Source organism: Oryctolagus cuniculus, chromosome 9 (assembly GCF_051225735.1).
Source record: "Oryctolagus cuniculus isolate XC-2025 breed Fujian yellow rabbit chromosome 9, ASM5122573v1, whole genome shotgun sequence".
Taxonomy (NCBI): domain Eukaryota; kingdom Metazoa; phylum Chordata; class Mammalia; order Lagomorpha; family Leporidae; genus Oryctolagus; species Oryctolagus cuniculus.
In genome coordinates this window covers 37,639,050-37,651,820 of record NC_142875.1, presented here as the reverse complement: position 1 = coordinate 37,651,820, position 12,771 = coordinate 37,639,050, and the positions used below count along the sequence as shown (strand labels likewise).

General features: G+C 39.0%; 1 protein-coding gene across 6 annotated transcripts in view; it reads right to left on the bottom strand.

The window, feature by feature from the left end:
• The window catches only part of LOC149124544 (uncharacterized), a 657,427-nt gene that overhangs the window by 458,335 nt on the left and 186,321 nt on the right, over positions 1 to 12,771 (bottom strand). Inside the window, exon 2 of one of the 6 annotated variants that reach the window (XM_089303596.1) lies at positions 6,264 to 6,415. The exons of 4 other annotated variants lie outside the window; for them this stretch is intronic. In XM_089303596.1, the coding sequence (XP_089159722.1) occupies positions 6,336 to 6,415 (80 nt within the window). In that variant the 3' untranslated portion in view covers positions 6,264 to 6,335. Of the gene's footprint in view, positions 1 to 6,263; positions 6,416 to 12,771 lie in introns of those variants that run through there. One more of the 6 variants, XM_089303594.1, reaches the window with a different exon arrangement.

Genomic DNA, 12,771 nt, shown 5'->3' with positions numbered 1-12,771 from the left:
AAAGAACTTACATATTCAATGCAATCCTCATCAAAAGACTAATTATGTTCTTCACAGAACTGGAAAAAACAGTCTTTACCTTCAAAAAGAAGAGCAAAAAGACTCCAAATAACCAAATCAACTTTGAACAAAAAGAACAAAGCTGAAGGTATTATGATACTTGATTTTAGAAAATACTGTGTAGGTTTTGAAACTAAAATAGCATGGTTTTGGAATAAAAAGACACATAGATCAATGAAACAAAACAGAGATCCCAGAAATGAATCCACTCATCAACAGCCAATCAATTTTGCTCGTGACACCAAAAATGTATACTGGTGACAGGATGGTCTCTTCAATAAATGGTTCTGGGAAAATGGGTTAGCTGTATGTGGAAGACTTAACCTTAACTCATCCACCTGTGTCTCTCATTCTATGCAAAGTCAACTCAAATTGGATCAAATACCTAAATGTATGTCTTGAAATTATGAAAATATTGAAAGAAAATATAGGGAAAACAAGACACTGGCATATAAAATGATTTCTTGGACAAAATCACAAAAGCACAGGCAACAAAAGTAAAAATAGACAAATAGGTTTATATCAAACTAAGATGCTTCCGTGTAGCAAGGAAAATGTCAACAGAGTGAAGAAATAACCAACAAAAGAGAGAAGATATTTGCAAGTTATTCATCTCACAAAAAATTCATATCCAGAATATACAAGGAACTCAAAAAACAAGTAAAGAAATAGGCGACAGATTTGAATAGACATTTCTTAAAAGAAGAAATACCAAGGGCCAACAAATATATGAAAAGATGCTCAATATCACTAGCCACCAGGGAAATGCAAATCAAAACCACATTGAGGCTTCATTGCACTATAGCTAGAATGTGTATTATTTTAAAACAGTAACAACTTCTGTAGAGGATAAAAGGGAAACTTTATACACTGTTGGTAGGAATGCAAATGAGTACAGCCATTATGGAGAACAGTTTGGAGAGCCCTCAAAGAACTAAAAACAGATCTACCATATGACACAGCTATCCTACTTCTGGGTATACTTCTGAAGGAAATGAAATCAGCACATCAAAGAGATGCCTGCGAACCCATGGTCACTACAGTACTATTCACAGTAACCAAGATAGGGAAGCAAGGATGGATGGATCAAGAAACACACACACATACACACACACACACATACAAACACACATTATATACACAAAGAAAACATATAAATGTGAAACATAATTTCAAACATATATGTGAATTATAACTCGGTCATATAAAGGAGTGAAAACCTGATATTTGCAATAAAATGGATGAAATTAGACTCCATTATGTTAAGTAAAATAAGCCAGACACAGAAAGACAAATACAGCACGTTCCATCCCCTATGTGGAAGTTAAATTAAAAGTTGCTCTGAACTTACAGTAGTGATTACTCTATCCTAGGAGGGATGAGAAGAAAAGGGAAAGAAGGAGATTGGATGATGAGTACCAAAACACAGTCAGATCAAGAAATTGGTTCTGGGGTCTGGTGTTGTGGCACAGCAGATTAAGCTGCCATCTACTATGCCAGCATCCCATTTGCGTACTAGTTAAAGTCCAGGCTGCTCCACTGCCAACCCAGCTCCCTGCTCATGCTCCTGGGAAAGCAATGAAAGATGTCCCAAGTGCTTGGGTCCCTGTCACCCATGTGGGAGACCTGAATGGAGTTCAAGGCCCCTGGTTTCAACCTGGTCTAGCCATGGCTATTGCAGCCATTTGGGAAGTGAAACTGTGGATGGAAGATCTCCTTCTCCCTGTCTCTCCTTAACTCTGCATTTCAAATCAATAAGTAAATCTTTTAAAAAAATAGATTCTAGCATTCCACAGCACAAGAGGGGTAGCTATAATTTACAATTTTATACAGTATAAAGAACTGGAAGATATAAGCTAGTGGGTTCCAAACATAAAAACTACAAAAGAGAATTGCCCGATTTGATCAGTTAGCACTATATACATAGATATGTTTAAATAATACACTGTACTTCTGCAAAAAGTGTAACTACTATGTTAAAAAATTTTTAAAGGATCTGTATAGTTCCCATCTTGTCTACTGCTTTCCAATTTTCAAAACATCTTCACATGTTTTCTCATTAAGATACTATAGCAACTTCATAAGGTTTATACAGGAAGTACTATTATTGTTCCATCTTTACAGAATAAGAGTTTGAGATTTCAACCTGATAGGTGATTGATTCCAAAATACACAGCAGAGCTATGATGGGAGCCAGATCATATGACTCCACAAATGGCACTCACTCCACCACTTCAAAGTTTTCTGAGTTCTGCCCAAAGCAGCAATAGAATACAGGCAGCTATATATTTAATTGTCCTATAGTCTCAAAACCACTATGTATTTCATTCAACTGCAATTTTGGGGAAGAAGCAAATTATCAATTATGTACAATGGTGAAACAGGATAGGCAAACATACAATATAATATCAAACAATTAGAATCTTCATCCTCTATCATGATCGTATCCATAGCATACATCTGTAAGATTATATCCACAATGTTTGCTGTGTATTATATCGATATGAAAAAGTTTCTTCTTTCCAGGTGTTTTAGAGTTTGTGCTGTGTTGTGTTTATGTTGAAAGCCTAACTCTCAATGTGATATTAGGAGATAGTCTGTAGAACTGAACATATGAAACACATGAAATCTGTTCTTTATAATAATAAAAAATAAAGTTTGTGGGAAATCAAAATGAAAAGATAAGCTTACTTCGGTGCAAAAAGTCTTTGAAATAATGCACTGATTTTTCATAATACATGGTTTCCTTGAACTTTTGGGAGATCCCTTGTAGGCCATGAGTGTGAACCTATCATGAATGGGAAAAATGCCCTTATAGAAAGTGGTACAAAACCGATTGCTTTGGCTGTATACTGTCTTACATATGAGAAAACAACAAAAAGCTGACATCTACTACCCAGAAAACGGGTTCTCACCAGACAACGGACTTTTCAACACCTTAATCTTAGACATCCCATGCTTCAGAACCATGGAAGTTATGTGTTGTCTAACCTATACAGCCTATGTTGTTGTAATGGCACAAACTAGATACCACAATTTTAATAAATATTTACAATTTTAAAGCCAATTAACACCTTTAAAAATCACAGTATGCTCTGGACAGTATCAGAGCTTTTGATTATCATCTGTACAAAATCTTTCATGTGCACCAGGAACTTTGATGTTTTCTATAAATCTCAATCTATCAGTCTTATTACTTTTTTACATTATCCTAGCTTTTCTAAGAGATACATGCAGAGTGTGCTCTCCTAATCACCATGTTCTATGCCAGCAATGACCATGGAAATATGCTCCACATGACCCCATGCCAAAACCAGTGTTCATAAAATGTGAACTGTCCATGGTTCTGGGGGCAAGGAAGATGGAGGCAGTGCACCCAGCTGAAAGATATCTAAGCTTTTAAGCCCAGAGGGACCACTGAGGCAGATGTGGAAATTCTTACAAGAGTTCATCATTTGGAATTTGTGTTAGGCAAGGAAAAGAATTTTCCCTTTACCTAATTAACAGGCTGTAACAGAAACTAACTAACGTCAATGAAACACTGAACCACTGTGATGAGACTAGACCCCCTGTCAAGAAAAAAAATTAGAGATTCATCTACATTTCAAATGCCATCACATAATCTATGTCACTGAGTAGATACGCAACTGGGACAGGTTAATGACCCTTTACGAGCCTCCTATTTCTTGGCTTCAAGTTTCTAAATTACATGAATTCAGACTTAATTTTAATTTTTAAGATAAATTCCAATACAGGAAGAATGAACAGCTGAGTCACTCTGGTTCAGTGGGTTCCTTTTCCATTAGGTTTTATATTTTGGGGGCAGCCATTAGCAGCGTTCCAGTACTGTGATGTCAGATAACATATGCCAGGCAGATCTGGCACCACATCCGTTGGGCCAGCAGTTAGTTCATCCTGTTCTCCACTCCCATACTGCTGAGCCCAAAATGCAGCTCCTATCAACCTCAAAACCTCCCAGTGCCTCTCTTGGGTTTTTTTTTCTACCAGACTACAGAGCAGAACAAGAAATGCCTGGGGCTCAGGAATCTGCACACACATTTCCGACCAGTTCAAACACCTGGGTCTTCCTAGGCTCTGGGCCTAAGCACAGAAGAAAAAAGCTCCTATGAGAGTCAGTGAAACTCCCACATTGAGCAATTTTCCCCACTTCTCATATCCAAGACAAATCCAATAGCGATATGTCAGGTTTCTGCCTTAGCCAGCTGCTTCAACTTCACTAAGAGGTCTTTGGCAAATATACTGTGGGGATCCAGATTGAAAACTCTTCCCCCAACCCCAGTCTTTTGAGCAACGCATCTCAGTGGAGTTGAAATGATTTTTCAGTGTGGGAAATGAAATTTAAGAAGCAAAGATACAGTCATTCAATATTCATTTATTGAGTACATAGCATAAGCCAAGCACTTGGCTCATATTAAGTATTTTATAGATTTATACCAGTGACTTCAAGGTTATTATTGCTTCAACCACATGGTCTATGTTAAATCATACACATATAGTTGAGATACAGTAAGAACAAGCCATCACACTTAAATACGCTGCTATTCCAAAATTGCTATCTCTCAGTGGTACAACTCTTACACCATAAAGTATAGGGAAGAGAGTGAGACAGAGACTGTTCTTAGGTGCTACTGATCATTCATTCAAATTCTTTCTCATCTAAGGGTAATCATTTACAGTTTGATATTCCAAGTAAGTTCAAACTTCATAAGGAAAAAGGTACTCTCTAAATGACAAGACTTTAAATTCCTCATTCCAAGATTTGCACAAACCAATTTTTTTATAGCATGCTGTTAGATGGTAAATTAACAGAAGCCATATATAACCATCAAAGAGTTAAGATGATATATTTTTGTGTATTATAATTTCTAAAGAAGACAGTACATCTACAGGTAAACCAAAAAAAGATAAACTTGAAAATACAGTTTGAATAAATATACAGATTAATAAGCAAGCAAGCCTAAGATCTTCATGTATCATACATCTTCCTCCAGGAAGAATGTTTTCATTTGGTTTTTAAATAGATAAATACAAAAATGGCACTTTCCCTTGGCAAGAAAGTAACTGTTTTGTATTATTTACCTAGATCGCATCTGTGTTTCTAAAAAGAACAGTAAATACATATCTAGAGCAAGACATGTTTCTGTGATAATGTGAGTAATGCTTCTTAAACACTTTGTAGATTATTAAAATGCTTTCCAGAAGCTGCTATTGAACCCAGTCAGTTTACAAGAATGTAAGATAGGCCGGCGCCGCGGCTCACTAGGCTAATCCTCCACCTCGCGGCGCCAGCACACCGGGTTCTAGTGCAGTGGAGGATGGCCCAAGTCCTTGGGCCCTGCACCCCATGGGAGACCAGGAGAAGCACCTGGCTCCTGCCATCGGATCAGTGCAGTGCATCAGCTGCAGCGCGCTGGCAGCGGCGGCCATTGGAGGGTGAACCAACGGCAAAGGAAGACCTTTCTCTCTGTCTCTCTCTCTCACTGTCCACTCTGTAAAAAAAACAAACACTCACTGTCCACTCTGTAAAAACAAACAAACAAACAAACAAAAAAAAAAACGTAAGACACAGAAATGTGCCTGGCATTTTTCACTGAATTATTAGTTGAGTGCTACAATTAGATGTTTCCCAGTAAAATAACTCCCAGAAGCCAAGTGTCAAGACTACCCCAGACATTCAGAAGAAAGTCTGGCCCCATCCCAGTCTGAAAGAAACATAGGCTAGACTGCCTTCGTCAAGAGCACCTATCACCACAAATACTGGGTTAATTTTCAGCTTACCCTGCGAAATTCACAATATGGCTGTTGTGGCATCTTCCAATTTATGTTCAAAACTTAATTAGGGAAGCACTTTAGCAAGAGTCACAGAGAAGAATAAAATATATAGGATTTTGTATAAGGCCTCTCCTAAGCCAGGCTAGAACATGGCTTAAAACAATCTGCTCTGGTCTCTCAGATACCTGGTACTGTTTGGTGATATTAATATCTATGTATTCATCCTTCTAAATCAGAGATCTGCTGATTCACTGAACAAATATTTACTAGGCTGCCATTATGTGCCTTAACAGAGCTGATATTTTAAAGTAGATACGGAAACAGACAAGTGACACATTAGTAAAAACCCAAATATGTTAATTTCATAGATTGGATTAATGCAAATTTAGTAAATCATTTTTTTTCTTTAAAACACCCAAGAGGAGTTACTTGGGAAAGAACAGGTTCATTTTAGCTTATAGTTTGGAGGTTACAGTTCAGGATCAGGCAGCCCAATAACCAGGTAGATGTGGAGGCTGGTCATGGCAGGAGTAGAAGAACAATCGCATGATGAGCCAGGAAGCTGAAGGAGAAAGGGGAGGGAGAAAGGAAAAGGGAGGGAGAGGGAGTCAGCATATAGACTTAACTTGATGTCAAATAATAATCAACTGTTACCCTCCATGGGCACTCCCCAGTGACTTAAATACCCCCCACAGACCAACCTCCAAGGCAACACAATTACACCAGATCTCTTAATCCAACCTTAACCCATCAACAATTGACATTATGACACCAGAGTTTAAACATCTGCATGAGTTTTGAAGAGGTAAGTCTTACTCACCCCCTAACAAATACTAGGAAGCATTTAACCCATGTTATAAAGAGAATGAGAGTGGTGCTCATTTGAGTGTAATGATGAGACAGCTTGCTAAGGAAGGACCACTTAAGAAGAGACCAGCACAAATAGAGTGTAGAAATATCTGGATGAAAAATATTTTGAGCAGAAGGAACAACACATAGCAAGGCACAGTGCGGGAAGGGGACAGAAATGGACTGATGCAATGAGACTGGCTTTGTCAACAAGTAGAAGGTAGGTGTGCACATTAGCTCAGACTGCCATAGCAAAATACCTTAAAATTTCATGGCTTCAACAATAGAAATTTATCTCTCACAGTTCTGGAGGCTGGGAAGTTCAAGATCAAGGTGCTGGTGGGTCACTTCAGTTTTCCAACGAAGTCCCTCTTTCTGGCTTATACATGGTCATCCCATTTTTATTTTTGTAAGATTTATTTGGAAGGCAGAGAAATAGTTATTGATCTTCCATCTGCTGGACAGACACAATGGCCAGAGCTGGACCAGGTCAAAGCCAGGAGCTTTATCCAGGTCTACCATGTGGGTGCAGGGGCCCAAATACTCAGGCCATCCTCTGCTGCTTTTCCAGGAGCATTTAGCAGGGAGTTGAATCAGATGCCGAACGGCCTGGACTTGAACCTGTGCCCATATGGGATGCCTGCATCCCAGGACAGGCTACTCCAGGGCCACCTTCTTGCTGTGAAATTATGTGGTAGAGGAAGAGAAAGGGTGTTCTCTGGTGTTTCTTATTAGAGCACTAATCCCATCATCAGTGTTTCTGCCCTCAGGAGCTCATCTAAGTTGGATTAACTCCTACAGCCCCATCTCAACAGCCATCACATTGGCTTGGCAATTAGGGTTTCAATAGGAGTTTTGAGGATCACAGCTCAGTCCATAGCAGTGAGAATGGTCAGAGCCTGGGCAGCAAGATGGAAAGCAAAAGCAGATGAGGCAAAGGGGTAGGAGGAAGGCACATCAAGAAACTGTTTTAGGGGACAGTTTTTGTTTTCTTTTCTAAGTGCCATGAAAAGCTGTCATGTGGTAAACTTTCCAGATAGCAGACTCTAAGATAAAATTTAGAGCATTCAGGAATGCCCTGGAGATCGGTACCTATGAAAGGAAGAGAAAGGTGCCAGCGCCGCTGCTCAATAGGCTAATCCTCCGCCTGTGGCACCGGCACACCGGGTTCTAGTCCTGGTCAGGGCGCCGGATTCTGTCTGGGTTGCTCCTTTTCCTGTCCAGCTCTCTGCTGTAGCCCGGGAGTGCAGTGGAGGATGGCCCAAGTGCTTGGGCCCTGCACCCCATGGGAGGCCAGGAGAAGCACCTGGCTCCTGCCTTCGGATAAGCGCGGTGCACCGGCCGCGGCGGCTGTTGGAGGGTGAACCAATGGCAAAGGAAGACCTTTCTCTCTGTCTCTCTCACTGTCCACTCTGCCTGTCAAAAAATAAAAAACTAAAAAAAAAGGGAGAGAAAGGAAGTAGAAATGAGCTAAGGAAGAAATTGAACTACAGCAAGATCCAACAGCTTTAGCCAACTGCACAAGGAATTCTGAAGCCAACATGGCCATAAGAGTGGCCCACATTGTCTCGATGCAGCCAGGCCTTTATTCTCCCATCTCCCTCAGTCATTAGGTCTAAGCTACCCTAAAAATGGAATGTCCCTGACCTGGGGGGACTTTCTTCAACTATGGCCCCCTGGGTGGGCTAAAAGCTTAAGTTTATCTTCTGACAACACTTGTATGAACTGGGCAACAAGGTCTCCTTCAAACAGGATCTGAGTGAGACATCACATTGCCCACAGTGGTATCCACTGGGGGTGTTAAGCACATGGCTGACACAAATTCATTTACCAAATGTCATCAATTTCCAGGTACATATTATTTTAAAATTTGAATACCTATAAGACAGACAAATATTACAAGTGCTGGTATCAATTGTCATTGAACTTGTATACACAGACATCAATAACATATGCACCAAAACTTACAGAACAGATTTCATCATCATAGAGGAAAAGGCTAAACACAATAAACATATGACTCTTTTAGTATCAAGGAACCAAACAACTGTGGGGGAAAAAGTGGAAGGTTGCACATCAGACAAATTTATCAGCATCCCAGAATTCCTACAGAGTAACTGCATGATTGTATAGACAGGTTAAACACAGACACCGCTGGTTTTCAATTGTAATACTTCTTTTAAAACATATTATCACCATGTTCTTGGTGACTCAGAGCCAACACTACATATCAGAGTACCTCAAAAAGTTCATGAAAAATGAAATCCAAAGCTAAGCTTATGTTGATACAGAACAATTTTGAAGTCCATACCTAGTTTTTTCATCATTTGCATTTCCAAGGACCTTTTGCAGTATTTCACAAATTAGAGACTGAACTGACAAGTGATCAAAAGAGTTAGTTTTGGATAAGAGAAGATTTTGGAACACCTGATTTTCCTTTGTTTTACAACAGATCAGCAATGTTGCACAGATTTTTTTCAAAACCAATGTCCATTTTCAAATACACACTAGGACTTCCCACTTTGAAAGTTTTATAACAGAATATTTCCAGCTACATTTCACCTACTAGAATATTAGTGTCATTCATTTTATATATTCATAAGCATAATCATCCAAATGATTGTTTTTCTGAACAAATTTTACCTGTTAGATCTATTAAAATAAAAAATATGCTGTTTTATTTCTTTTCTAACTCCTTTTCATTTTTTATGCAAATGAGTTTGACATATACCATCTTCCTTCTTTCTGGGAAACTAGTATTTCTTGTAAAGCAAATCTATTGGTAGAAAATTCCTCAATTTCTGGTTTGAGAACATCAGTGTTTTAACTAGACCTTTCAAGAAAATTTTGGTGGACACAGAATTTTGGTTGACTTTTTGTTTTCTTGCAAAACTTTGGAGTTTCACTTTACCCCCTTGTTCCTCCATATGTTTTTTTTTTTCCTCCTCTGACTTCTATCAAGATTTTTCTTAGTTTTTGACTCTCTGCACTTTGAATACATAGGGCTAAGTGTGTATTTTGTTTTTAAATTTCTTGATGTTTATAATTTGAGTTTCATGAGTTTGAAATTCATGAATTCATGGTTTGAAGTCTATAATTTTGGAAAATTCTCAATTATTTTCTTCTGTCCATCTGCTCTTTTTCTTCTGGGATATACCACTGCAAGCATATATTTTGTAATTGTCTCACAGTTCTTGGATATTCTATTCCATATATTCCTTATTTTTTCTCCTTGTATTTATTTCATAAGTTTCTATTGGCATATTTTCAAGCTCATTTACTTTTTCCCATAAGAATGTCTAGTTTGTTCATGAGCCTATCAAAGGCGTTCTTCATTTCTGTTATAGTGATTTTTATTGCTAGCATTCTCTTTTGATGCTTTTAGTGTTTTCATCTTTTAATTTATGTCACCCATATGTTTTTGCACATTGTCCACATTTTACGTTCGATCCCTTTGCACGTTAATCATAGTTACTTTAAATTCAAAGTATAATTCCAAAATATCTAACACACATAAATCTGATTCTGCTTCATTTTTATCTCTGTTTTATCTGTTAGCATACCTTGTGATTTTTTGTCAAAAGCTATGTGTGATCTGTCCAATCACAGGAATTGAAGTAAGCAGGCCTATAGCATGAGGTGTTCTGTTTACCTGACTAGAAATCTGCTTATATTTATAGTTTGTTCTATCTGTAGGTGTTAGAGGTTAAAATTCTCTCTAGTATCTTCATTTTTCATTCCTTTGTGTCTGATTTTCCCCAGAGAATCTTCTTTAAATTGAATTTGTATCTCACAGATGTTCTTAGCTGGAATCTCCTGTTATTATACAGCAGCCCTTTGGATGTAGTGGTAAGGTCTGGATCTGTCTGTGAGCATGTTTTTAGAAGAGATTAGCATTTGAATTGGTGGACTAAGTAAGGACGATGACCTTCCACAAAGTGAGTGGGCATCATGCAATCCACTTAGAGTCTAAGTAACAGCATGTTGGACTTGTGCTCACTCTCCCTGGCTGCTCAGCTAGAACACTCAGCTTCTAATGCCTTTTTGACACTTCTGATTCTCTAGTTTCCAGATTCAGGCTCAAATGTACAGCTTTCTGGCTCTCCTGTCTTCAAACAATGCCACTGGTTTTCCTGGGGCTCCAATTTGCTGCTACCAGATCATGGGACTTCTCAGCCTCCATCATAATGTGAGCCAAGTACTCACCCATATATATCCATCTACTCATCCATCCATCTTCTCTCTTTCTCTCCCTACCCCCAGGAGGGAGGGAGGGAGGGAGAGGAAGAGAGAGAGAGAGACAGAGATTCTCCCATTAATATTCTGTTTCTCTGGAGGACCCACACTAATACAAACTTTAACATATATTTTACAAAATTGGTCTGCCTTTCTGTCATATAGTTATTTATTCCAGATTCTGAATTTTTAAAGATTTTATTTATTTTATTTGAGAGTTAGAGTTACAGACAGTGAGAGGGAGAGAGACAGAAAGGTCTTCCTTCCAATGGTTCACTCCCCAGAAGGCTGCAACAGTCGGAGCTGAGCCGATCTGAAGCCAGGAGCTTCTTCCGAGTCTCCCGTGTCGGTGCAGGGGCCCAAGGACTTGGGCCATCTTCTACTGCTTTCCCAGGCCATAGCAGAGAGCTGGACTGGAAGAGAAGCAGCCAGGACTTGAACCGGTGCCCATATGGGATGGTGGCACCACAGGTGAAGAATTAACCTACTGTGCCATGGCGCCAGCGGCCCCTCTCTCTGAATCTTCAACTCAGTGCTCATTGATATGGTCTCAGGATTGGTGACACCGGATACATTTTTTTTCTCTTACCCTCAGACTTTGGTTTCCAGAGCTATGATATCAGAAAATTGTGACTTGCTGTTCTGCTTACCCTCAAATTCAAAGTTCCTAAAACTAAATATATGGACTTATTGATACATCTTCCCTCCAAACCAAATACTCATGTCATATTGACCATTTCTGCTAAGGGCATCAGTATCATGTGCTTTATTTTCACTTAGACCATCAATGTCATCCTTGAGGAAAATGTTTTTTGGTATTTTTTTTACATCATTCCATTAAAAAATACATTTAATATTTACTTTAAAAGGCAGGTTTAGAGGAATGCTTTTAACTAATAGTCGAATAATAAAGTAATTTTTCTGTCTCCTACATCAGTTGCTTGGTTAAAAGATCCATAAAATTATACTCAGCAGGTCAATTTTTTTTTTAATTTGACAGGTAGAGTTATAGACAGAGAGAAAGACAGAAAGGTCTTCCTTCCATTGGTTCACTCCCCAAATGGCCGCTATGGCCGGTGCTGCGCTGATCCGAAGCCAGGAGCCAGGTGCTTCTCCTGGTCTCCCATGCGGGTGCAGGGCCCAAGCACTTGGGCCATCCTCCACTGCCTTCTCAGGCCACAGCAGAGAGCTGGACTGGAAGAGGAGCAACTGGGACTAGAACCCAGCACCCATATGGGATGCCGGTGTCACAGGTGGAAGATTAACAAAGTGAGCCACGGCGCCGGCCCCCAGCAGGTCAATTTTCAAAAGATAGTTGAACAGATTCAGTTTCTTAAGGCCAACTCAGCTTTCTCTTGAAAGAGAGCAAATAGAATTTTGTAGAGTAAACACTCCAAAAAATCTATTTTTTTTAACATTCCATCTCAAGTTATTAAAACATCAGTCCTCAGACCCAGTAAAACAAACCTTTCACTATAAAAGAAAAACTCTATACCTTCATTACACAGATTGACATGAACTCACAGATGACAAGACAGAAGTAGATCTAGCTTAAATTTTTATGGCATATCTTCTTAACTCCATGTAGGCACATGGGAATATTGGCTATTCTGTTACTGGTTTAAAAATGTATATTTTGATGCCATTATTACTTATTCAATTGCCTCTTAATCAAAAGTTAGTGCAAATTTAATCAACTCGCTACAATGACCATGAATATTCCCCCCATAGATTTGCTAAATATATATTTGTTCTATCTAAATTCAAGATGCAAATATACATGTTGAAAAATGTCTCTATGCGGCCGGCATCCTGGCGCACTAGGTTAGTCCT